Raw genomic sequence first — 27,124 nt, forward strand, 5'->3', positions numbered from 1 at the left:
TCAACAACCAAGTGGCAGATCCCAAGGGAAATGGCCTTGGTTAAGACCTCAATGACAACGATATATCCTACCATGTTATTGGTGGGAAGGCGAAGAAAAATGCCCCCTAAGCTCATGATCTCATCAATGGGTGAGAAGAGAATCCAAACAACAAAAGTTATGTTTTGAGTGCTACAACTAGCACATCTCCAAAGCCTTTATAAATTGTATAGGAAATTGACATTTTCCAAGCAAGCGCCACACATAAATCAACACTCAAAGAAACCGTCAAGAGACACAAAATAAAAAAGAAAAAGAAAAAATACATCACACAAACTCTATATAAGGATATGTACAACAAACTATGTAGAAAGTTATTCATAATATTTCTTGAGGTATACCCCATTATGGGGCTCCAATAATGGATTTTCATTAAAGTCAAACAACTCATAGGCCCCTTTCTTTAGAACTCATTTAAAAACATAGGGACCATGCCAAATAGGTTTAACTTTTCCTACCCCCAACATATCATGATACTGATCATAGACTGTTGGACACCTAATCCTCTAAGGGTTGGTGTGGAAGTTGAATAGCCAAAAGGAGTCCAAGAGACCACTTGGAATATGAATCCAAGGGTCACACCATGTACTATAAATGTATATCATTTGTTAATAATAAATTTACACTCCTGTTTATCTTTCATATTATGTTGTTGCCATGTGTGTGTTTAACATGGTATCAGAGCAAGCGATCTCCTGCCCTGCTCAAGTGTGAGCCACCTGTCTCTGTGGCCTTTGTAAACCAATGCTCTCCTCCTGATTATACCTTTCTGAGCATTTGTTAGAATAGAGGTTGTTACCTCTATTAGCTCTAACATTCCTCTATTTTGAGCAGACCTGTCCCTGCGACTGCAAAGAGGAATATTGCTAGACCTATCCCTCTCTATCAATGCAACGCTCTAACACTTTCATGCTCCCACTCAGCCTATTCTGAACAAGTCTTGGCCCTCTACAACTTAGATTCTCTATTCTAAAATCCTATCAGCCATATTTTAGCTGCATTCTCTATGCACACTTCCCCAAATAGAAAAATCCTGGCAGCTCTGACGCTAACGCTTCCACTGGTCTGACAGTTTATTCATTGACTTGAACGTTTCTGTAGTGCTGCTCATGTCACTGCACGATATCTACAAACAAAACACTCAGCAAACAAAACGCTCTGTGCTCCTTTCTTGCGGCCTGCCCTCATTGTGGCTTTGAGCCATCGTTTGAGCCAATTCAGGGCATCAAGCCCACAGCTACAGGCAACGTTTCACATTGGATTTGGTTGCCGTATGTGTTTGCAGCTGTTGAAAATGGCGAACAATTCATTGTGATGAGGAGCCAACAATCTTGACCTAGTTCCCGACAAAGAGTTCACAGTAAATCCCACTCCAGGTCTTCCAACAGCATTAACAATCTCGGCCAAGCCTTCCGTAGCTAATCTCGATAAGAATTCGAACATAGCTGGTCTGCACGCTTTTCCTCAAAAAAAACTAGTCTGCGCTTTGCTTGACAGGTTCATGTTCATGTTTGTGTGCCTTCAGACTTTCACTTATATCCTGCAATTCTCTTGTAAAGAGTCTAAAACAAGGACTACTCTATTCAACGCCATATCCACACTGCAGAGCCTTTGCTCAACTTCTTCTGACATACGACATTTGTCATCTGGATGACATCCGTGGTTGATTCTCTGATGCGTATTATTGGCACTAGATGGTCTCGTTAGCGAGAGTACTTGAGAGCTGTCATATCTGCTGCTACCATAAGAATATGGCGCAAATATTCTCCTGATTGGATTATCTCGTTCCTCAATGCTCATAATATTTTCTTCCTGTGAATTCTAAGAAAACGCTATATTTTGAGAAAACTGCGTCGGTCCTTGAGAGAAAGATTGCTGACTCTATGAACTGGATTGAAGGTACGAGTTCCACAATGAGGGAATATGCCTATTGTTGAAAACTTGTGCAAGAGGAGCACTTCGACCATCCAATCTCGTCCAGAAAGTATTTACATTCCTCAAATTGTCAACGATGGGAGGAAACGCTGAAATGGAGGTGAGATCTAGACCAGGACAGACTTTGTTGATCTTTAGCTTCTTCATGAAGGAACAGGCCACAAAAAACTTAACAAGAAGCTGTTCTAAAACTCTCTTCACGGAAGATGATATATAAAGTTTTAAATTTTGAACTTAATCTACTTCGTCAAACAGTTCCTCAAACGAAGCCAGATCATTGCCAAGAATCTTTGAATCGCGGCTCTTATCATGGTCGATAAGGTTGGCAGAAGGTTTCTATTCATCTCGGGAAGAATTGTGATGTTCGTCTCTCAGGTGGCTGTTGTAGCAATTTTAAGCGTTAAATTGACTGCGTGTACAGGCCCTTCGATTCATGTATCTGGGTTACAATTCCTAAATGGAACGTTGAGTCCATGCGTAACTCCTGGTCTCCATTGAAGTATGATGGTCTTTGTGTGTTGAATGGTATGTTGAATGTATTACGTTGTATGCTTGAGTAGAGTAGTGATACATTTGTGTTGAAGAGTTGATTGCTTGTATTGGTATATTGGTGTCTCTGCTTTGAGGGACGTTCAATTCTTATGTTGAACCATTTAGACATGCACTTTGAAGATAAAACCATTTATATATGCCTTAAATCATTTTGAGGGTCCATTCATATATACATGATTCAGACTATTCATACATGAAGTTGAGAGTCGGTCCATACAATTAATTTATATGAAAGTCAGTCAATTGTATCTGCGGCATATGCGTTGTTAACTCTCCATAAATTCTGTGTGATATATGAGTATTGAGGGCAAATTGTTTTCTTTGAAGAAAGTGGCAAGATCAGAGAATATTGGTTTGTACCCTAGTCAAAGAATTTATATATATGAGCATTCAAGTCCTGTCCATGACATGGTGCTATAGTTGTTGAAGTTTTGATAGCCATCATTTCTGCTTTGAAAGTAAATATGTTGGAGGATTAATTGGAACGACAGAGTTCAATGTTCATAAGCATTGGGGGCTATTTATATTCTTTAAAGTTGCGGTTATTTGGCATTGTGTGAGATATCCATGCAACATTGTCATTAAATGGAGCAAATTGATGATGCATTACAGTTATTGAATAGTCTAATCTTTTCCACTGTTGATGGGATGGTTAAAGTTAGTAAGGAAACTCTTTTTAACATTCAAACTTGCTTGAAAAATGTACAAGACAAAATTGATTTTTTACAGCTTGAATCACAACTACAGCAAGAAGAGCTACATCAAAATAGACATCATTCTGAACCTGTTTTTGTTCAGAACATTGAGACAGCAACCCATCAACAACAAGTCAATAATGTTATAGTTCATTCATATTTAGTACCCAATGAAGCAACAGTTGTACATGCAGATGCAGAAATTCAGTCTGCACTTCCCAAGTCAGTCATCAGACCTTGGGAAGAGCTTGTCCACAACAAGCACAGAACTGGTCTTGGATATGACAAGGACGTGTCCTTTCATATTCCAGACTACTCCAAACCAATCCAATTTCAAAGTGCTGGATTTCTTTAGGACGGTTCATCTTCACCTGCTCTTCATGACAGTTCACCTTCAGTTGTTCCAGATTCTGCTCCTCTTCCACAACAACAGATTGTGAAATGCCAACACTGTGACCAATTTGGCCATTTGAAAGATCACTATTTTGATCTTCATCCATGTAAACATTGTCATAAACTAGTCATTCTTCAAACAGATGCTTCAGAAACAAACTTCTTGCAAGAACAAAGATTCATCTTGGATGGATCGCTTCTTGGAAATGGGCATCAACAGTCAAGAAGATATTTCATTCATATGTCCGAACTTGTTCTAGAGTATTGAACAGTCTTGCAGTTGAGTTTCCTCCATCATCTCACCTTGTATCTAATAGGGGGGGAAATGATGGTCATCTACAAGCTTCAAAGCTACATCAAGTGAGCCTGAGCCACAACCTGCCACACCAGATTCAGAGTTGTAGCCAGAGACAAAGATGCCCGTGAGCATGCCTTCAATTTGTGACACCTCTTCAAAGAATTGGGGACACTTCCTCTAGCAGAAGACTTCAGCTTCTTGCCAGTTTTGGAAGAGTTTCACGAATTGCATTAAGCATTCCAGAGTTTTTGGTCATCCTTAAACCATCACAGGTTGAGAATTCCCTTTTCAGGTTGAAGTTCTCCCTTTTATGCGGGGTGAGACCCCCCTTTCATGGTTGAAGGTTTCCCTCTTCAAAACATTAGAAGCACTTCCTCTAGCAGAAGACTTGAGCTTCATGCCAGACTTGGAAGAGTTCTGGGAACTGCACTAAGCGTTCCAGTGTTGGTGGTCATCCTTAAACTACCGCCCTTATACCAACATTTCAGAGAGCACATTCAGCTTAGTGCTGCCATGCATTTTTTGCACATTTTGTATTACAGCTCTCTTCTTGGACTCATACATAACCCTTTGGATTAAGGGGGGAATATTGGACACCTAATCCTCTAAGGGTTGGTGTGGAAGATGAACAACCAAAAGGAGTCTAAGAGACCACTTGGAATATGAATCCAAGGGTCACACCATGTACTATAAATGTATATCATTTGTTAATAATAAATGTACTCTCCTGTTTATCTTTCATATTATGTTGCTGCCATGTGTGTGTTTAACATAGACTATAACTAGACCACCTTCTAAAAACACATGAGGTTGAACACACTTATCATACTGAGCTTTGATGCACTTTTTATGAGTTTCATTGGTTATCACAACATAAAGTTGTCGTTCATCAAGATGAGCTAAGTGTAAATGACATTTTCTTTGGCCAAAGTTTCAGGTAGATGTTCAATGACTAGTTTCAATTATGGAATTTCACATTCAATAAGAAAAACAACCTCCACTCTATAAACCAACTATCAAGGAGTGAAACCAAAAAAAAATTAACTAAGGTTCGGTATGCCTGAAGTGTGGAGAAAAGCATAAGGTGCTAATTTGATGGCCTTTACTTTCCGATTAGCTTGCGGATAATAGGGGATTAAGTGTTCATGGCAAAAATCCAACTTGGTGACTAACTCCTATATCATATGATTTTTGAAACGTGCACCATAATCAATGAAAATTATTTTGGGCACTCCAAACTTAGTAATGATGTGGTTTAACATGAATAACGTCATAATGGTGCTATCATTCGATAATGTTGGCATAGCCTGAGCCAACTTAGTGAAGTAGTATACAACTATGATGATGTAATGATGTCCTCGGCTTGAGGTGGGATTACAATGCATAAAGGCAATGCCCAATTTGGCAATAGGTCTGACAACAACCATAGGGTGAAGTGGATCAAGGTGAGCACACATATTTATAGAAATGATTTGACATGGATGGTTAAATATCAATGGCCAAAAATAGTGAGCACCCAAGATTTTTTAAGAATTAGCATTACTAGACAAATAACCACCACAATCTCCATAGTGACAATAATTTAGAATGTGTTCGGCCTCATCGTGAGTGATACATGGACGTAATATCGCATTAATTCAATTGCGATAAAGGGTTTCAACAATAATAACATACCACCTAAACTGGTGGCATATACATCAATATTCATAATGAGATCATTCAGGTTGGAAATGTTGAGCTTGGAGATACAATAGAACATCTGCATACAATAGACCATAAGAGTTAGTGAGGAATAATTATTCATCCAAGAATAAATCCCCAACCACAATTTCATCATCAATTTGTTGTAACTCAGACATTAACTAAAAGAATGCCACGGATTTCTTGGACTTAGAAACTACAAAATCCAAATTGAATTCTTGAAAGATAATAATCGATTTAGAGTATTTACCCCTAATGATTTAACGACTAGGAATTTGTTTCATGGGGTTGGAGTTAGCGATCGAAGTGGTATTTGGCAAGAGTATATAATGTCATAAATGTTGGATAACAACAATGACTGCCAAAGTCAACTTCTCAACATCAGAATAACAAAGCTTAGGACCACTGAGTCCTTTGGTAAGATAGTAAAAAGGATGTTCCTTGCTCATTTCATTATCTTAAGACGAGAACCATGCCAATAGTGGATTCGAAGGCCACTAGATATAACAAGAAGTCGTGGTTAAGATCAAGAGGATTAAGTAATGAGGTAGATAACAAAGATTATTTAAAAGTGTCCAAAGATCTTTGAGCTTCGTCATCCAATACAATAGGTACTCCCTTTTTCAACAAGTGCATAAAACCTTTTGTTATCTCAAAATAATTGGAAATAAACCTATGCAAGAAATTATCCTTTCCTTGAAGTTATTGAAGTTGCCGAATAGTGTGTGGAGGAGGAAAATTGATGATTTCCTTAATCTTAGAGGGATTGATAAAAACCCCTTCATTGGATATGATAAAACCTAGCAATCTCTCAGATTATGCGCAAAAGACACATTTGTGAGGGATTAGATAGATTTTGTAATGACATCAAAGAATCACTACCCTAAGATGGGTGGGATGATCCTGACGAAGAAAAGATTGAGCACTAAAGTCATCAAGATAAACTTCAATGACGTGTTTATATCATGAAAAACATAAGACATGGTCCACTCGAAAATAGTACTAGAATTTTTAAGAACAAAAGGTATTTTCCAATAGGTAAATGTTCCCCATGGGCAGATAAAGGCGGTTTTGTGATGGTCCACATTTTTCTTGGAATCTGTGAAATGATGTGTGGAGAAATAGGTGAATTCCCTAGATGCATATAAGACACATGCATGGAATTTTAACTAGGGAGCCAAAATATTGTGTACATAAATCCTTACATGTTGGTGGAAATTGTTAAATCTGAAGTTGATGCTAGAAACCTTGCTTCCACATGAAGATCTCGCTCCTATCCACTTTGATTCAAATTCCCACACACACGCACCAATAAACAATGAAATATTTTCCTTCATAGAGGGCATATTAGCATGTATAAACCATAATTGCTTGAACATACATCTGATAAGTACATGATATATGTAAGCAACCTTTCTCAACCTAAATGAGTACATTATACCTTTTGTATTGATTACTCCTCCTTAGCCTTCAAACCTTGGCACTTCCTAGATAATGGATAATCTCACATTGCATAGAAGCATAGTCGAGCTCTCTCTCTCTACCTTTCTCTTTGGATGTAATGTTTCTCCTCTTTGTGTGATCATAATATATAGGCTTTTTGCACCTTATAAGAGAAGTTATCTAGGCACCTAAAGGCTCACGAAGTTAGGAAACTTCCACAATAATTGACCCTTGACCAACTCATGGACAAGTAGGTCAAGTTAATCTGCTCAAGAATGACAAAGTATAGAAATTTGACCATATACACTCCTAGCAAAAGGAAACTTTGCAACTAAGTTCTTGAGTGGTACACTACATGACAATGACTAAATGCATGGTGCAAGTCTCTTGGGGGTGAATCGAACAAGAAAATGTGTGCATTAAAGTTAGCAAGACAAGCAATAGTCAAAGGTCTCTCTTATTGGAAAAAAAGTGGGAAAAATAGGCTATAACATAGAGTTAATCCCTAGTGGAGCCACCAACCCTATTGTACCAAGAAATGTCTTGACACAAAGAGTTGTTAGTCCATAGATTTTGCTCAGAATTGATGAGATAGTGTACGAAGAAATAGGTAAATTCCCTAAATGCAAAATGAGACAAATGCATAGACTTTCAACGAAAGAGCTAAAAGATCATAATCCTACTTATGGAATTCCCTAAATGCAAAATGAGACAAATGCATAGGCTTTCAGCTAAAGAGCTAAAAGATCATAATCCTACTTATATATAGAGCCGCATGTCACATTTTTTATAGCTTTGTGTTTTCAAATATTTTTATGTTTTAATATTGAAAAAACCTTTTATTATAAAATTTAATAATTTTTATTTTAAAATAAATATAAATATTTTAATATATAATTTATAATTTATATATATCTAATATTTTATTATTATTTATATAATTTTTATATTATAATAATAATAATATTAATATAATATTATTTATATAATTTTTGCATAATAACAATATTAGTATATTTTAAGTTGCCTAATTCACATATTTAAATGGCTTATATATAAAGATTTTACCATCTATACATTTCATTTCAAATTTATCAAGATATTCATATTCTATGCCATTATAGATTTAAATTTAAAATAATCACTTTAAAAACTTTAAAAAAATGTTTTTAATCATTAAACTTACTCCAACTATACAACATTTTATTATTTAATATTTAAATTAAATTATAATTACGCCGTCAAGTGTTTCCCTCTGAAACCAAGTCATCTCCCATGCGATGTACACTTTACCCTTTGAGACCATGCCACGTCCCAAGTCCCCTTCACGCCATGCCATGCCACTTGTTCTCTTGTGCAACGTTAGAGGATTGAAATGGTCAAAACTATCCGATTGAAAACGGCGATTCCTATTTCCAATCCCATAGGAAATTTATTGCGCCTGACATGCGCCCGAGATAGCCATATATAACGCGCCGGTATTTTTTTTCTCTCTAGGCATCACCACCGGCGTGTTATATATGGCTATCTCGGGCGCGTGTCAGGGCGCAATAAATTTCCTATGGGATTGGAAATAGGAATTGCCATTGAAAACAGTTATGTGTCAGTGACAAACAATAATGGAATAACCAAACCTACTTCCCGTGGGATAAATAAATGCTCTCCTAAAACAAAGGACGTAGTCTTTAACGCGACTTTTTGAAAGCCTTTCCGGCGATTTTTTCCGGTGAAAATCCGGCAGTGATTTATTGGAATCCAAGTTTGATAGCTAATTTCTGCACAATGAAACCGTCCCAGGGGTTTTTCAAGGTGCTGAATCCGAATATGCAGTTAAAAAACCATTTTAACTGCAACAAATCATGATTTCATCTCAATTTCTTCCGCCGGATTCCGTCACCGGAATCTCAAAAAGTCGCATTATAGACAACTCCAAAACAAAGCGCTTCAAAGCTTCCACCAGGGGTTTTTCAAGGTGCTGAATCCGAATATGCAGTTAAAAAACCATTTTAACTGCAACAAATCATGATTTCATCTCAATTTCTTCCGCCGGATTCCGTCACCGGAATCTCAAAAAGTCGCATTATAGACAACTCCAAAACAAAGCGCTTCAAAGCTTCCACCCGGACGCAACCCCACCGTCGGCTCCCACACCCCATCGGCCATGCCTCTGCAGTTTTCAAATTTCAAAGAAAATCTCACCAAATATATGCCGCCTCCGATGAAGAAATGCTCTGGGATGGCCCTGAGCCCTTCGCAGTAAGCGTTGAAACTGTACTACTCTTTCTTCTACTAATTTTGGAGTATTTCCAGAGCACTAGTGAGATGATGCTCCTCTCCAAATTTATGCCCAATTTTAATTTGGAAACTCTACTGCACGGTCCACAAAATTGCCTATTGAATTGGAGAGAAAGAGTGAATATAGCGGTGGGAGTGGCTTCTGCGTTGGAGTACCTTCATCACGGCTGCAGCAATTCTATCGTTCACTGCGATGTGAAGCCGACCAACATACTTTTGGACGAACATTTGGAACCCCATCTTGTGACTTCGGTTTGGACCTAATTATTAGCAACAATCACCGCGCCCATAGCTCCTCCAGGCCTCCCTTTGCTTGCTTTTACTGTTGGTTATACTGCTCCCGGTACAGATAAACCGAATAGGGATTTTCTCATAAATTTATAAGATATAGATTTAAAATATATTATAATAATTTTATATTAAATATGAATGAAATTTAAAATATTTTCAATTGCAATTCTCATTAATTGATTTTTTCTGGGTTCAGGTTTTTTTTTTTCCTTTGCTATTAAATTTATTATATTTTTGTTTGAAAATTAAAAATTAAACATTGTTTTTTATTTTTATATGCATCAAGTAAATAATTATTTAATAAAAAGAATAAATTGAATCTAAAGGGACATTCCAGTCCATTACTATACATTTGTAACAATTTTAAAATGTATTTTGTCTTGTAGTTTTCATGGCAGGATTTTGCGCCATAATCAATTTTTAAGTGTATTTTTTCATGTAGTTTTCATATCAACATTTTGAACCGTACATTACAATGAATCAAAATAGTTGAATTTTATCAGTAGTATGAGAAAAAGCAGTGACGTTCCTACAATATTCATATATATAAAACAATCTAACCAGAGAGCATAGAAATTCATGGGTTCCTCTGTCATTAAGGATAATTTTATGGAGGAACAACCAAAGAAAGATGTTGTCCAAATTATATGAATTTCCTCTGTCATTAAGGATAATTTTATGGAGGAACAACCAAAGGAAGATGTTGTCCAAATTATTTACACAATCAGTATGATCTTAGTTCAAAATCAGACAAAAAATTATGCCAAACCCTCACAAAAACCTCACTCTACAGCCTGAAAGAGCAGAATGTGAGCAAGCACCTGAAATGATGAAAGACATACAAGACCAGATTCCCAAGTTATGGAGGAACAACCAAAGGAAGATGTTGTCCAAATTATTTACACAATCAGTATGATCTTAGTTCAAAATCAGACAAAAAAAATTAGGCCAAACCTTCACAAAAACCTCACTCTACAGCCTGAAAGAGCAGAATGTGAGCAAGCACCTGAAATGATGAAAGACATACAAGACCAGATTCCCAAGTTATGGAGGAACAACCAAAGGAAGATGTTGTCCAAATTATTTACACAATCAGTATGATCTTAGTTCAAAATCAGACAAAAAAATTAGGCCAAACCTTCATAAAAACCTCACTCTACAGCCTGAAAGAGCAGAATGTGAGCAAGCACCTGAAATGATGAAAGACATACAAGACCAGATTCCCAAGTTATTCCCCATGCAACCCCATTCTTGTGGCTAAAATTAGCCTTCGCCGCAGACGACTAACACCCTGCAGATCAACTAAGAGCAGAAATAAGGAAACTTTTGTAAAACCCTAACCGGAGAACAAATGGAATTCTTGCAATTGTCAGTCATCACTTACGAGGGTTTACGCTCCGCACTAGATCAGAAATTTTCCTGTAGATTCTTCGGATTCAGCAGGGAAGTCGCCTGCGTGATGGATTTGGGCAATCTGGGAGGAACCCTACGCATCACAGTAAATTTAACTCAGATTAGACACGTGAAAATAAGTTAAAATCTAAATTAGACATCTCAGGGCATGATAAAGGCTATACCTGTTGGGCAATTGTGTGAATAAAGGAATCGAAACTCCAGGGAAGCCATCACTACTGTCTGCGAAGGGTATCGAGCAGGTAATCTCTCCAGCATGAGATAAACAGGGAGGTTTGCATTATTCGTTATACCCTGTGTAAGGAGACAGTGAAACCCTGTACACAAAAGAAGTAATGAATAGTACCCTGCAGCATGAGAGAAATATTCATTCTAGTAATAAGAATGCCTGTAGAAAGAATTTTCCTGTGTTTGAAGCTGCGAGCAGGCGAGGGTTGGCAAATTTGCAGAGATCGGAGTCCAGGCGCATATGAACTGCCAGTGAAGTGCAGGGGGTAGGGTTTCGTTACCTAACAAACTCTCGGCAGCCCATGACTGTGCGATGTTCAGATCGGTGATCCAACGGTTATAGTGGACCCTCAACCATACAACTCACACCTGGCGAGTGAAGACCTTGATTCGAGAAGGCTCTGTGTAAGCTTGGTGCAGGGATACCGTTAATGGTAGGTTAAGGCACCGGATGGAGGGTTAAATTAAATAATGGCAATGCCAAAATAACATACATTACGCCGCTTTAAATTTATTCCAAACACTATGGGTTGACCTTACAAAACTTGGTAAGATAAATAAATTGGTTTCGGTAACCAAAAACGTGACTAGGGTCCAATTGTGTGGTAAAATTCATAACTTATTTAATTTCATATGTGTTAAAAGAAAATTTGATTACGAGTAAACGGTTGCGCTGAGCTTGACTGAGTTCATAGGTATAAAAGTAATATTTTATTATGGGGTGTAATTAGTAAGAATTTTTACATGTGGTTTTTTTTTTTTTTTTTTTTTTAAAAAGCTTTTATTCAACTTTTTCATTTTTACTTTTTCTACCTCTTCACTATTCCCATATATTTCTGGACAGTTATATGAAAATTGTTAGGTTAAATAGTGCATAATTAGGTGGTAGGCTAGTATATCTATTTTTTTAATTCAATATCAAATAAACAAAATATATATATATTAAAACATATCATAACAATTTTATATTACATATTAAAGAAATTTAAAATATATTCAAATGCAATTTTCATTAATTGAATTTTTTTGGCTTCATGTTTTTTTTCTCCTTTCATATAAATATTAAAGATAATTATATTTATTATAATTTTGTTTAAATATTAAAAATTAAACATTTTTTATTTTTATATGCATCAAGTAAATAAATATTTAATAAAAATAATAGAATGAATCTTTTTATTGTTATATTCTTAATATTTTACTCGTTTGTAAATTTGTCTATTAAAAAAATTATAATGGGATGCATATTTCTATTTTATTTTAATATTTATGTTATATATATATATATTGAATTTTATAATAAAAATTTTGAAAATATGAATTTATGTAATTTTAGAAATTTTATGTGAATGAAATTCTTTTCAAGGATTAATTGTAAGTTTAATGTTTGAATCTATAATGTATAATCACTTTTTTTTCAAGTTTTTTTTTTGAAATATAAAATAAAAATAAAAATTTAGATAAAGAAGCTTTCTAAATTTTTTATGAAGTAGAATTCCCTTAAGAATTTAATGTATCTTTAATGTTTGAATATAAAATATATGATGCCACTTTCTTTAGGTTTTAAGTTGTTTTAATTTATATTGAATTATAAAATAAAACTTTTGAGAATATGAATTTATATCAAAAAAAAAAAACCTTTGCAAAATTTATATGAAGTGGAATTTCCTTGAGGATTTATTGTATATTTAATGTTTGAATCTATAATACATGATCTCACTTTCTTGAATTTTTAAGTTCTTTTTTATTGGTATTTTTAATGTTTCTATATGTCACTCATTTCTTATGGGTTGTTTAGGTTAGGAGAGAGACATAAGTGCAGAATTGTCCAAACAATAGGGGAAAAATTGTGCAAACAATGGAAGAATGTTGAGTAATGTGTTAGATGCCCAGGAGCATAACTGTACAAACAATGGAAGAATGTTGAGTAGTTTGTTAGATGCCCTCCTACCTAATGTAGAGAATAATTTTCATGAGGGGATATTGCATTGGTCCATTTCATAAATATCAGCCCCATGAGGCACCCTTTCATGAAGAACTTCCTAGGTTACCTGTGCTTAATTTTTACTACACACTCAAGGATATTGTATTTGAAGTTGCAAAGAAGAAAGAATGATTAACTTGCTCCATTCACTTTGGACACACATATTTGGCTTCTGTGCTTGGAAATTGGTGAATGTTTTAGGAAAACTGTGTATAAATGGAGAAGCCTATAAATGGAGACACCTCTAGAGATTACTCACAAAGAAATTTGATCTGGAACCATTACCATATGAGGGTAAGGGTTTAGTGTTGCTCAAACTATGAAAGACAAGCTCAAACTATGAAAGACAAAAGAGGTCTGGTCTGGGATGCAATTATCAATGAAAATAAACTCTTAGATTCAACACTTAGGAAGGAAGTTGCTCATGCCTCTCTTTTGAGTAGATTGTTTGATTGTGTTACATTTAACATTAACATTTATTTTTCACTTAAATTCGACTATATTAGATGACGTAACATATCACATCCTTTTTCATCTATGCTCTTCTTCCATATGTGCTACGTTCCCTTTGCAACATCTGGTACAAATGCTAGTATATATGTCTTTTTAACCTATCACCATCTTTACTCAAACATTTCACTTTAAAACACTGGTGAACACAATATACTAAATCCGTAGAACTTTCTTGTACTGTTCAATAGTTATTGCAACATACACCCGGATGTTGTCAGATCCAAAATTAATATCTAATCGAACGTATAATATATATTACTATCTAATCGAGCATAGAAATATTATAAGAAACCCTGCAACATAGATTACTAGCCAATTAAGCGTAGAAATATTATAAGAACCGCTGCAACTTACATTTTCTGAGAGAATTATATTTTTGTGTGGCCACTCATGATAAAACACACCTTAACAACCGAATAATTTCAATGCGCCTCACGAAAAAATTCAATGTGGCGCCCAGAAAAACTATAATATAGATGGATGGATGTAAATCTTGCCCTTAGATTCTCCACATTACCAGTCACTTGATCTCGTTCTGGGATGGGATTGGGCTATTTCTTTAGCTGCCATGTTTTTAACGAACGTGTTTAAATAAGGGAGACCCACCACAGGAACTCCCATGCTTATGCTCTCCAATGTAGATTTCCAGCCGCCGTAAGTGAGGAATCGTCCAGTCGACGTGTGGGCAAGCACTTTAACCTGAGGCGCTCACCTTACAAGCAGTGCCCGACCTTTGGTTCGTTCTTCAAACCCATCCGGCAAAACAGCAGGTTTCCCATCTTCAATATCAGAGCGGAGAACCAACAAGAATGGCAGCCCGCTACCCTCAAGCCCTAGCGCCAGCTGCTGCAGTTGCTCCTGAGATTTGATGGCCATGCTGCCAAAGGAAACGTAGATAACAGATGCTGGCTGTTGCAGATCCAGCCACGTCAGGCACCTCTCGTCCTCCTCCGAAAGATTGCTGGTGGAATCCCATCCTTGTAAAAAATTAGGAAGGAATAAAGGCCCTGTTGAGAGGGCAGGACATCCATGAGAAGAGAGGGTTGTTACAGTGTCGCTCCGTTCCAACTCCTCAAACGTATTTACTAGCGTGTAGTCCCCTTTAGTGGCAATCTTTGATTCATACAGGACAGCATTTGTAAGAATGTCTGTCGGATCTTCAGCACGATAGAATTTCATTAGATCAGTTGGCTTCAATGGTGGGAGATTACCCGGAAGACAAGTGATCACTTTCTCTGGATTGTTCGCTTCGCTTGCTACACTTACAAATAGGCCCAACCATGCCCAACCATATTGGTTATCACAAATCAAACCAATTTCATAGCCAAAAACAAAATCATAACATTAGTCGAAAGTAAAACAGTGTGGCAGCAAGAAACTTAAATAGAGATAGGATAAGAAAAAATTAGACACTATACATCTTAAAAATTATCATTTTAAATTATTTTTTCTGTAACAAAATATTTTCAGCCCAATTTTTTCTTGAATTTTGAATAACATCCAATAAACTAAATAATATAATAACCTTACACATACAATTCACAAAGAAAAACTTCAATACTTCTTTATTTCTAAATTTAAATCTAAAATATTTTTCTAATTTTAAAACTGATTTATCTAAAATCTTTTATAATAAATATAAACATTTTTAAAAATATCTGAAATTCCATAAAATCAGTTATTGCAAAATTAACATCTATTACAAATTAAAAAACTGTTACAATTCAGTGTAACAAAATCTTCCTTTTCCTATTTTACTGGGTTTTTAATCCACGAAAACAATAATGAAGTTGGAAGATTATAAACTTTCCTATTCCACTATGATTTTCCACTTTCTCTAGTTTCTTTCCTTATGCGCAGATGCCATCCTGCCACTATTTGTTCTGTCTACCTAAACCACCAACTGCGGATTTTGAGGCATTCACTATTTGTTCTGTCTACATAAACCACCAACCGCGGATTTTGAGGCATTTAATTTTTCATTTAACTGCTTAACTAACCGCTTATTCTTGAAAACCGAATCAAATTTCATCAAATAATACGGTATTTGTATTGAATTGGCGGATTTTCAAATTTTTTAACCCGATTCGGGCGAATTTGGTAACTATGGAATAAGTGCTTGTTATTAATAGAAATATGTCCATTAGACACTAAGCTTCACATAGGGTCCAGTAGATGTTGGAAATATTAATCTCAACTACCCCCTTAAACACTGTGACAACCACCATGTTTTCCCAGTCAACTATTGTAGGGTCGCGATTTTGTTTGCAAGTGAAATGACTGAAATCAAAGTACAACATTGACCATTAGGCAAAAGAAACGAAGAGTTTAAGGTATTTAATGATTTTTGGGGTGAAATGACTGAAGTCAAAGTACAACACTGACTATTCCGCAAAAGAAACTAAGAGTTTAAGGTATTTAATGTTTCTTGGTAAATAGGTATGGTCAAATATTTACTCCGTGACTGTTGCCAGCACTCCACAACACCTACAAGTTCACAAAAACATTTACTATGTAAAATTTCCCATGTTGTGTCACGTGAAAACTAGTTTTACAAACAGTTACTCCATTTAGCACACGAATGTGGTCTTAAACTTTAATGAGTAAATTTACCGCAACCTTTTTGTTTCTACTCTGTTTTGCCATGAGTTATTTCATGTGTATTATTTAAGCCTTTCTGTAGTTGCCATATGCTTGCTGCAACATAAGACTTACCTTTCCGCAACTGAATTCCTAGTGAGACTCTCCTTTACCCCTACGAATTTTTTTCTATCATTTTAACTTTAATGAGTAAATTTACCGCAACCTTTTTGTTTCTACTTTGTTTTGCCATGAGTTATTTCATGTGTATTATTTAAGCCTCTCTGTAGTTGCCATATGCTTGCTGCAACATAAGACTTACTTTTCGGCAACTTAATGAGTAAATTTACCGCAACCTTTTTGTTTCTACTTTGTTTTGCCATGAGTTATTTCATGTGTATTATTTAAGCCTCTCTGTAGTTGCGATATGCTTGCTGCAACATAAGACTTACTTTTCGGCAACTGAATTCCTAGCGAGACTTCTCTCCTTTACCCCTACGAAATTTTTTTCTATCATGGTATGAGAGCGGCTTAAACTCTGTTAGTGTAAAAACAAGTGTTTTTACTAGTGGTTAAAATTGTTTTGAGCCCATATTGTTTTTTAATCATATTTACCACCAGGTAGAAAGTTTTTTTTCTCACTCAGAAATGGCAACATCAAGCACAAGCTTGACTAATCCTCAGATACCTTAGTTTAATGGAAAAATTTATGATTATTGGGTTATTACAATGATGACCCTGTTTTTGTCTGAAGATATTTGGGGTTTGGTAGAGAATGGTTTTCAAGAACCAGCAAATGGAACAACATACAATGCATTGTCTCAAGGAGAAAGGGCTTTGTTCATTGACAACAGGAAGAAGGATGCAAAATCCCTCTTCTATGTTTTCCAAGTAGTTCATGAAAGTATTTTCCTAATGGTTGCAATAGAAACGAAGTCCAATCAAGCATGAGAAACCCTTGAGACAACCTACCAAGGCATGGAAAAAGTGAAGATAGCAAAGCTACAAATGCTAAGGAGAGATTTTGAAACACTTTGTATGAAAGAGTTTGAGAATGTAGACTCATTTTTTACACATGTAATTGGGTTGGTTACTCAAATTAGGTCTCATGGTGAGACACTTGAAGAAAGGAGAATAAATGAGAAAGTTTTGAGAAGTCTACGAGCAAGGTTTGATGCCACTGTTGTGGCCATAGAAGAGACAAAGGATCTCTCATAGTTCTCAGTGGATGAGATTCATGCATCATTGATTTCTCATGAACATAGACTGAATAGAGCAACAAGCTCCTCATTGGAGTATGCCTTCAAGACACGAGTTTCATTTGGTCAAGGTAGAGGCAGAGGAAGATCATATGCTAGAGGAAGAGGAAGAAGCCCACACAGAGGTGGAAGAAGTAGCCATTCAAGCTCAAGTGGAAGCAGAAGAAATCAAAATCCAAGTCAAGGCCCAAGCCAATAAATCTCAAGTTCAATGTTATTACTATAAGAAGTATGGTCATTATGAAAATGAATGTAGAAAGAAGAAATATGACATTAGTAACAAACCGAGTGTAAATTTCACAAAAGGAAATCAGAACCATGATAGCATGTTTTTAGCTTGTAATATAGCACAAGAAAAACAAAGTGATATATGGTATCTAGATTCAGGGTGTAGCAACCACATGTCAGGGAACATAGAAATGTTTTTCAAGCTAGATGAAAGTGTGAAATCTGAAGTGACATTAGGGACTGATAGCAAAGTCTTTATCATGGGAAAAAGACGAGTTAATATCCTAACAAAGAAGGGGGAGAAGAACTACATCTCAGATGTTTACTTTGTCCCCAGTATAAAGAATAACCTCATAAGCATTGGACATGTCATGCGAAAGGGCTACAATGTCTTCTTCAAAAATGATGTGTGCACAATTTTGGACAGGCCTCCAAGCAGATAGCTGATTACAAAGGTTCATATGAAAAACAATAGAATGTTTTCCCTAAAGATAAGATTATATTTGAAAGAAGAAGGTGCACAAGCACAACTATCAATGAAATCACAAGAAGATGGAAGAAAAGATGAAGTTTTTACACAAGTAAACTATCAAGGAGAGGTCAAAGATGAAAATTGGTTATAGCATTTGAGATTTGGGCATCTCAACTTTGGAGGTTTCAATTTAATGCCTAGGAAAGGCATGGTGAATGGATTACCAGTCATAGAAAAACCAGACAACCTATGTGAAGGATGTATCTTGGGCAAGCAACATAGAGAGACATTTCCAACAGGAAAATCAATAAGGGCAAATGACACCTTTGGATACTGTCCATCCAGATTTATGTGGACCAATGCAAACACCATCAATTGGTGGCAACCATTATTTATTGACCTTCATAAATGACTACACAATAAATACATGGGTCTATCTCCTAAAATAGAAAAGTGAAGTGTTTGAGCGCTTTCGCCAATACAAGGCTCTTGTTGAGAAGCAAAGTGGAGACTACATCAAATCCTTGAGGACTGACAGAGGTGGCGAATACATCTCAAAGGATTTCCTTCGTTTTTGCGGGGAGAATGGAATTCACAAACAATTCACAACAAGGTATACACCTCAACAAAATGGTGTAGTATACAGGAAGAATAGGACCATTATGGAGATGGCAAGGAGTATGTTGAAGGAAAAGCATTTGCCAAATGATTATTGGGCTGAAGCTATCATATGTGTAGCATATATCTTGAATAGATGCCCAACCAAAAATGTCTAGAACATAGTTCCTGAAAAGGCATGGAGTGGAAGAAAGCATAGTGTTACTCACATGAGATTTTTTGGATGTGTGGCATATGCACATGTCTCGGATGAGTTGAGAAGAAGTTGGATAGCAAGGGGGAGAAATGCATATTTGTTGGATATAGTGATGAACTCAAAGCATACAAGCTCTATAATCCATCAACTAAGAAGGTCATAATCAACAGAGATGTGTAGTTCATAGAAGAAGAAGCATGAGATGGAAGTTTAGAGAAGACAGTCAATGTCAAAGCTTGTATACCACATTAGGACAAAGAGGAATTGACAGCAGCAAGCAGTTTCTCAAGAGTGACTCCCTTAACTCCTATTCAAGCGCAACAAAGTAGAAAACAAGTAACACCATCAACAAATAATAGTACAACGTCGCACAGTCAAGAAAGTGCTTCTCCAAGCATGCCCCAAAGTGCAACACCAATTGACATGTCAAGCCCATTTTCAGCTAGCACAAGAAGACCAAATTTTAGAAATTTAAATGAAATTGATGAGCAAGATGAAGTTGATAGCAGTGTTGGTCTAAATTCCTTCTTTGCATTATTTTGTCATGTAGATGACCCAATCCATTTTGAAGATGCAACCAAAGAATAAAAATGGGTTGCAGCAATGGGGGAAGAAATAGAAGCAATATAAAAAAATGACACATGGGAGTTAGTAAACCTTCTGCAAGGAAAAGAAGTCATTGGAGTGAAGTGGGTCTATAAGACCAAGAGCAATGTCGACGGTAAGAATGAAAGGCACAAAGAAAGGCTAGTTGTCAAAGGATACAAGCAGTGGCATGAAAGAGATTATGCGGAGACGTTCGCGCCAGTCGCGAGGATGGAGACAGTGCATATAGTTGTGGCGATTGTTCTGCAACATAAATGGATAGTGTATCAAATGGACGTAAAATCAATGTTCTTGAATGGAGCGTTGAAAGAGGAAGTGACGTATGTTGCGCAACCACCTGATTATGAGGTAGAAGGCCAAGAAGACAAAGTGTATTGGTTGAGGAAATCTCTTTTTGGGCTAAAGAAATCACCGCGTGCATGGTATAACAGGATAGATGTTTACTTGTTGGACAATGGTTTCGAAGAATGTCACAGTGAACCTACTTTCTATATCAAAGAGAGCGATGTTAATATTTTTATTGTAGTTTTATATGTTGATGATTTGATTTTTACAGATAGTGATGATTTTCTCATCACTTATTTCAAACAAGTCATGAACAATGAACTTGAAATAACTCACTTGGGGTTGTTAAGATATTTTTTGGCATAGAAGTGAAACAAACAGAAAATGGCATTTTTATTTCTCAATCAAAGTATGTAGCAGACATTTTGTGGAGGTTTAAAATGTAGAATAGCAAACCCACACCAACTCCAATTGTCATGGGGTTGAGGTTGAGAAAAGAATATTGCAGTAGCAATGTCAATCCAACATTATACAAAGCATGATAGGCAGCTTGATGTATTTGACCACCACTAGGTCAGATATAATGTATGCAGCGAGTTTGGTGTCGAGGTTCATGGAGACACCCAAGGAAACACATTGGCAAGAAGCAAAAAGGATTCTAATGTATGTCAATGGGACAAAACAATATGGTATTCAGTATGCCACAATAGATTATTTTAGGCTGCTTGGTTACACTGACAGTGATTGCGCAGGAAGCGTCGATGACAGAAATAGCACATTAGGATATGTTTTTCATTTGGGTTCAAAAGCCATTTCATGGGCTTCCGAGAAGTAGTCGATAGTTTCATTTTCAACAACAGACGCTGAATATGTCATTGCAACAACAACAACCTGTCAGATAGTTTGGATGAGAATGATGTTGAGGGATCTTCACCATGACCAAGGGGGAATGACAATTGTTTTCTATGATAACACATCCGCAATTTCATTGTTAAAGAATTTTGTCTTTCATAAGAGGACCAAGCATATTGATGATAAATATCATTTTTTGAGAGAGTTGATTAACAATAATGAAATTGTGTTGCAACACTGAAGGTCACAGGAACAGTTTGTTGATATTTTGACAAAGCCATTGGCACGTGAAAATTTTGTTTATCTTAGAGATTATTTGGGAATTATCAATGGCAGCAGTTGTTATTAAGGGGTAGTGTTCGAAATATTAATCTCAACCACCAACTTAAACACATTGACAGCCACCATGCTTGCCCAGTGAACTATTGCAGGGTCACGATTCTGTTTGCAGGTGAAAGGACTGAAGTCGGAGCAGAAGTACAACAGTGACCATTTCGCAACACAACATAGAGTTTAAGGAATTTCATGAATTTTGGTAAATAGGTATGGGCAAACATTTACTCTGCAATTGTTTCCCACACTCCACAACACCTGCAATTTTAGAAAAACATTTATTATGTAAAATCACCCATGTTGTGTATTAATGTTTTCACTATCATGTATTAATGTAAAATTTGTATGTTGAGATAAATATGAATGTAAAATTCATTTTCTTATTTGTGAGGTAGTGAGGAGAAAAGCGTGGAGGAAATATGTGCGGTAGCGTGAAAACCATTCTTACGGAGTTTTACACGTAGGTACTCCACAACCCCAGTGAAGCGTGAATCACAGTAAGTCTTTTGTGTTTTTACTTGGAATTGTAGCCTCCATGTATCACGCGTATGTATTTTCCTATGTTTTGAAATATAATACAAAGTATGTTATGTTGCGATGTGGTCTTAAACCTTCATGAGTAAATTTACCGCAACCTTTTTGTTTCTACTCTATGTTGTCATGAGTTATTTTTGTGTATTATTTAAGCCTCTCTGTAGTTGCGATATCCTTGCCGCAACATAATACTTACTTTTCCGCAACTGAATTCTGAGCCAAACTCCTCTCCTCTGCACGGAATTTGTTTTCTAATAGTAGATAACCCTCGACATGTGGCAACTTGCTCTGTGCAAGACATGAAGGAATCTTTGAGGATGCATGTGATGGGTGGAAATGAATATTTGGCATTATCACCTATATCGCCATTGTTGCTAAGGATTTTCTCCAATACGGTGCTCAATTTTTGTAGTGCAAGGTGCAAGCAGATATTCAGTGAGGTTGGAGAGGCAGCTGTGGTTGGGTGGCAAGCCATCGGGAATACATAGAAAATGAATTTTGGATCTTCGTTGCTCCAACTCATGATCAATATTGCCTGAAAGTAGCGAAATAAAGAGAATAGGTGTTTCTATCATAAACTTCGACCATACGTTCAAGGACCCACTCAGTATTGATGAAAGTAATAAAAAATCCACGTAGAGTGAGCAACTGCGTCAAATTCATGAGAGCGTTAACTTGACTTGGCGTAGGAAATTGCATGATCACTGCGTGCGAAGCAAACTTGTTTTCAATGCTCATTATATGCAACTTATTCTCCCTCTTTCTTTGTCTTATTTACTTAATTGCACATCCGCTCAGTGCGAGTAGAATATATTTATAGTGATAATGGTGGGAAAGTGGTTGAATTTCGGCTAGTGCATGAGGCGACGGTGTGTTGTAGGTTTCAGCACGACTGGCTGGTCTGAATTTCAGTTGATCTCCACTTGATCAGAGTACATGTGGAAATGATCTTTGAAATATTTATTTCAGTTTATCTCCATTTGATCAGAGTACATTTGATGCGTGTTTAATATGGTATTAGAGCATGCATACTCCTACCCTGATTAGTTTCAGCTATTAGTTTTGTCACCAGTTATGCCTTTCTATGGTAAATATTTCCTCATCTCTCTTTCCATATGATGGTTTCTCTCCTTGGTTGTTCGCCATCTGACAAATTAGGTATCTAAATTTGTTTTTATCTCATAAATCCTATCCGCACCATTCAAAAATGTCAATGTTGACATTTCTATTACCCTTGCTAGTCCTACACTATGTGCATTCTCCCATGCAAATAACACTTGAATCCTGCATTTACTTGATGTTGTCCTCTTAGTTTTTTTAGTAAACGTAACGGTGCTATGTGGATAGAAACAAAACTGAGCTGAAACTCGGAGTAACTACAGAAATATATCCATTCTAGAGATAATGTAATTCGAAGGGATAATGCTTGGCAATTGACACTGTCATTTTTAAAGTTACTGGTAGTGATTTTCGGCATTGTAAGGACCACTTATTATTATTTTATTGCGTGGTTCCATTGTAACCTAAACACTTCATCTTAGCATTAACAACAAGCTTACACATTGTAATCAATTTAATATTGATGAAAGTCTGCATAGAGAGAAGCATAGGTGTTTTCGTCCTTGCCCCAATCTAAACTATAACATCCCTATTATCCTTTCGATTCATTCCCTTTGAAGTGGGTGCTTAGAATTGCTTCTTGTCTCCAAATTTAGTGTGCCAAATTTTTGTCTCCATAAATCCTATTTTGGTGTGTCTCATTGCCATCTACTTGGCTCAATAGAGATTCGTGCCATCAAACACTTACATAGTACAAAAACACTTTGACATCCACTTTTCTGGCCTTTCCAACTCCCACTCTACTCCTTTTCTAACCTTTCCAATATCAAACGCGTTCTTACTGAATATCCATCATTTGTGTTTACACTTGTCAAGGAATACAAGTGTGTACATTGCTTATGAATGCGATGAACGTTCTTAGGATAGTCGTTGAAGCAATGCATTAATTCTCTCTGGTCCATGGGCTCTTTTCCTACCTCTGCATTGGTTGAACTATGTTGAAGTTTGTGTGTCCATTCAAATTCTCTATTAAAATTATCTATGCATTAAAGGCATTGAAACACATATAATATACATTGTGGGCTTAACAGAAGAAGCATTGGAATCGGTATATACTCACTTGCTTTAGACAAATGGATGGCTCAATGCTCAATGCATTCTTTTTAGATGGATTTAAGCTCGTTCTAGTTGAGGGAAATAATATCACATTTTTAGATTATCATTACTATGTATATGTTTGAGATTAACTTCAAAATTCACACTATGTTTTTTTTGGTTGGTATGACCATATCATTATCTTCTTTAATTTAGTATGTGTTTCTTGCCTTGAATAGTTTGTACATCCTATGTTTGGATGCTTTGAGTGGTTTTTGTGTTTATGTGTTTGGATTTGGCTAATATTGTTTTTGAATGTTATGCATGTGTTTGGATGCTTTGAGTGGTTTGTTGTGTTTATGTGTTTGGATTTGGATGATATTGTTTTTGAATGTTACGGTTGTTGTGTTATATTTTTATGTGTATGTAATTTCCTATTAGTAATTAGTTGGTGATGAAGAAGGGAGACAATCTTGTCAATAGTTTACAAGAGTATTATCTATTTCATTTAATTTTAGGCATCAAAACTTCTGACAACTAATTAATTCTCAATAGTGTGGTATTACTAAATATATATCGAATAGTAGTTTTAGTAATTTATTGCATCAAGATTACTCTTGAAATAAAATTTTCCTTTGCTAATGTCTAAAATAATTTATTTCCTTCAAGAATATTTTGTTTATTTTTATAGTCTATTCAACCAAGTGAAGAAATAATCTATTTTTGAATTTCTTTTTTAATGAGTGGCTAGAATTATAAAATCTTACATTATTTGTTTCTCCAAAAAATTATCACAGCTCCTTCAAGAATATTTTGATTTGTTTTGAATGTTTATAAATATATATTTTCCTCTCATAAATATTATGAATACATTATACTATGCAATTATCTATGAGTATTTTTGAATATATGTAATTGTCTATTAGTAATTAGTTGGTGATGTAGAAAGGAGACTATCTTGTTAAGGATTAATTTGCACTTTCCAGGAGGATTGATTTTGCACATCTATTTCCTTTTAATTGTAGGTATCACAATTTATGACAGCTAATTAATTCTTAATAGTGTCCTTTTAGGTATTTACTAAATATATCTTGAAATGTTTTTTTCTTAATAATATACAATGTCAAGATTAAAAATATTTAATGCAAGTAATAAAATAATTTTATAAAAAAACATATACACTAAAATCAACGCATCTAATGCAAGTAATCAAATGAGATTAGAGATCAACATCTACATTGAAATCAATGCATAAGTGAAAGAAATAAAATAGGATTAGAATTCTAAATCTACGTTGAAATAAATGCATCTAGTGTAAAAAATCAAAGAGGATTAGAAATCAATGTCTACATTGAAATCAATGCATTTAGAGAAAGGAATCAAATAGGATTAGAAATCAACATCTACACTAAAATATATGCATCTAGTGCAAGAAATTGAATAGAATTATAAGAAGACAACATCTAAACTGAAATAATGCATCTGGTGCAAGAAATATTCTTCCCTCTCTCCCCCCTCCATCAAATCTTGAAAAACATTTTTAATAATTTACAGTCTCAAGATTATCAACAACCAATCCATCTAATGCAAGCAATCAAATAGGATTAGAAAATAACATCTGCGCTTGGATTAGTGTTTCTAATGCAAGCAATAAAATGAGAATAAAAATCAACATCTACACTGAAATCAATGCATCTAGTGCAAGAAATAAAATATAATTAGACATCAACATCTACACTCAATTCAATGCATCTAGTGCAAGAAATAAAAAAGGATTGGAAATCAACATCTACACTGAGATCAATGCATCTAATCCAAGCAATAAAAAATGATTAGAAATCACCATCTACGCTGAAATCAATGCATATAGAGAAAACAATAAAATATGATTAGAAATAAACATCTACACTGAAATCAATGCATCTAGTGCAAAAAAAAATATGATTAGAAATAAACATCTACACTAAAATCAATGCATCTATTACAAGCAATAAAATAGGATTATAAATTTCCATCTACACTAAAATCAATGCATCTTGTGCAAGAAATATTCTTCCTTCTCTCCCCCCACCATGTATATCTATATCTCCCTTCATCTCTCCTTCTTTGTCTCTCTATCTTGTTAGCACTCAGAATTAACCACAAGGTTGAGAAGAGGTAACTCTGAGGTAACCATAGACCAAGCTTTCGATCTGGCATCTAGCCCTACCAGACCAGAGAGGGTTCTCTCTTTGCCAACAAGGTGTGGCTGCAATAAATGAAATTTTAGGCTAGCTATGGAGTGAAGGGATTTGTTTGAAAGGTTTTGAGTTGAAAACAATAAGAGAAAGGACCATTGGGTTATGGGGTCGATGCCAGTTTCTGCTAGCAAACTTGGGGCAAAGTAAGTGAAATGTTCAGCCAAGTTAAAGGATTGCAAATGTGAGAAGAATAGGGGAGAAAGCCCGCTGCCCTACAGGCATCAAACAGGGGATGGATCTACAGTAGCAGTGTTGGACGAAAGAGGAACATGAGATTGCTCAACAAAGCATCTAACAAAGGATGAATTCTGCAAAAACAACCATTACATCTAACAGAAAAATCATCATGAAAGGAGCATCATGTATAGATGAATTCCTAACACATCTCTTAGATAATGTTGTAACGAGGTAAAAAACCAAAATATGTAAGTGAATTACAGGAAAAACATACTGAACATTAAACACCTTGATGGATCCCAGGTCTAAAGGGCAAAAACTGCTTTATTAAAATGATATTCAAGAAAACTTTACACAGTCCCAAGCAGCCTCTCTCTACTGCAAAAATCAAACCTTGATTTTTTAAAAATAATCCTATTTATAATATTAAAAAATCATTTAAATTTCCTCCACATAGGAAATAAAAAAAAAAATAAAAAAAATCTAATAATGAAATCCTATTTTAAAACACCAAACAATATGATAAATTAGTTTGCAACTAAAACTCCAAACTATCTCGAGAACCATGAGAAATAATTTTGGAAAACCCAAAATCAGTGAAGGTTTGCCAAGTGGATTAATATCACTGTATCTGCTACTTTAAGTGTGGAACCATATTCCACAAAATCTTCCCTTTGACTGCCACCTCGCACTTGCCTACACGAATTTTGGACTTGTTTGATAGACATGATGTTTTGTTTTTTTCCCAAGTGTAAGCGCTACGCGTAGGGCCACACTCCAGAAGCGCAGCGCCACAACTAGATTGGCTTG

General features: G+C 35.7%; 1 protein-coding gene and 1 long non-coding RNA gene across 2 annotated transcripts; both read right to left on the reverse strand.

Annotated features, from left to right (window-relative positions):
* Window positions 1–10,301: 10,301 nt before the first annotated feature.
* On the reverse strand, window positions 10,302–11,627 carry LOC149203824 (uncharacterized). The gene is made up of 3 exons (XR_016253644.1): window positions 11,220–11,627; window positions 11,027–11,128; window positions 10,302–10,933 (listed from the first exon to the last, which is right to left on the reverse strand). It is a non-coding gene; the product is annotated as an uncharacterized LOC149203824 (long non-coding RNA).
* Window positions 11,628–14,488: 2,861 nt separating this feature from the next.
* On the reverse strand, window positions 14,489–14,959 carry LOC149203825 (7-deoxyloganetin glucosyltransferase-like). Its single transcript, XM_089401996.1, has one exon. The coding sequence runs from the start codon at window positions 14,957–14,959 to the stop codon at window positions 14,489–14,491; it is 471 nt and encodes a 156-aa protein (XP_089258122.1).
* Between the last annotated feature and the right edge of the window lie 12,165 nt (window positions 14,960–27,124).

The sequence above is a fragment of the Pinus tabuliformis genome, chromosome 2_1 (assembly GCF_031772625.1).
Source record: "Pinus tabuliformis cultivar Carrire ecotype Pingquan chromosome 2_1, CPIR1, whole genome shotgun sequence".
Lineage (NCBI taxonomy): Eukaryota > Viridiplantae > Streptophyta > Pinopsida > Pinales > Pinaceae > Pinus > Pinus tabuliformis.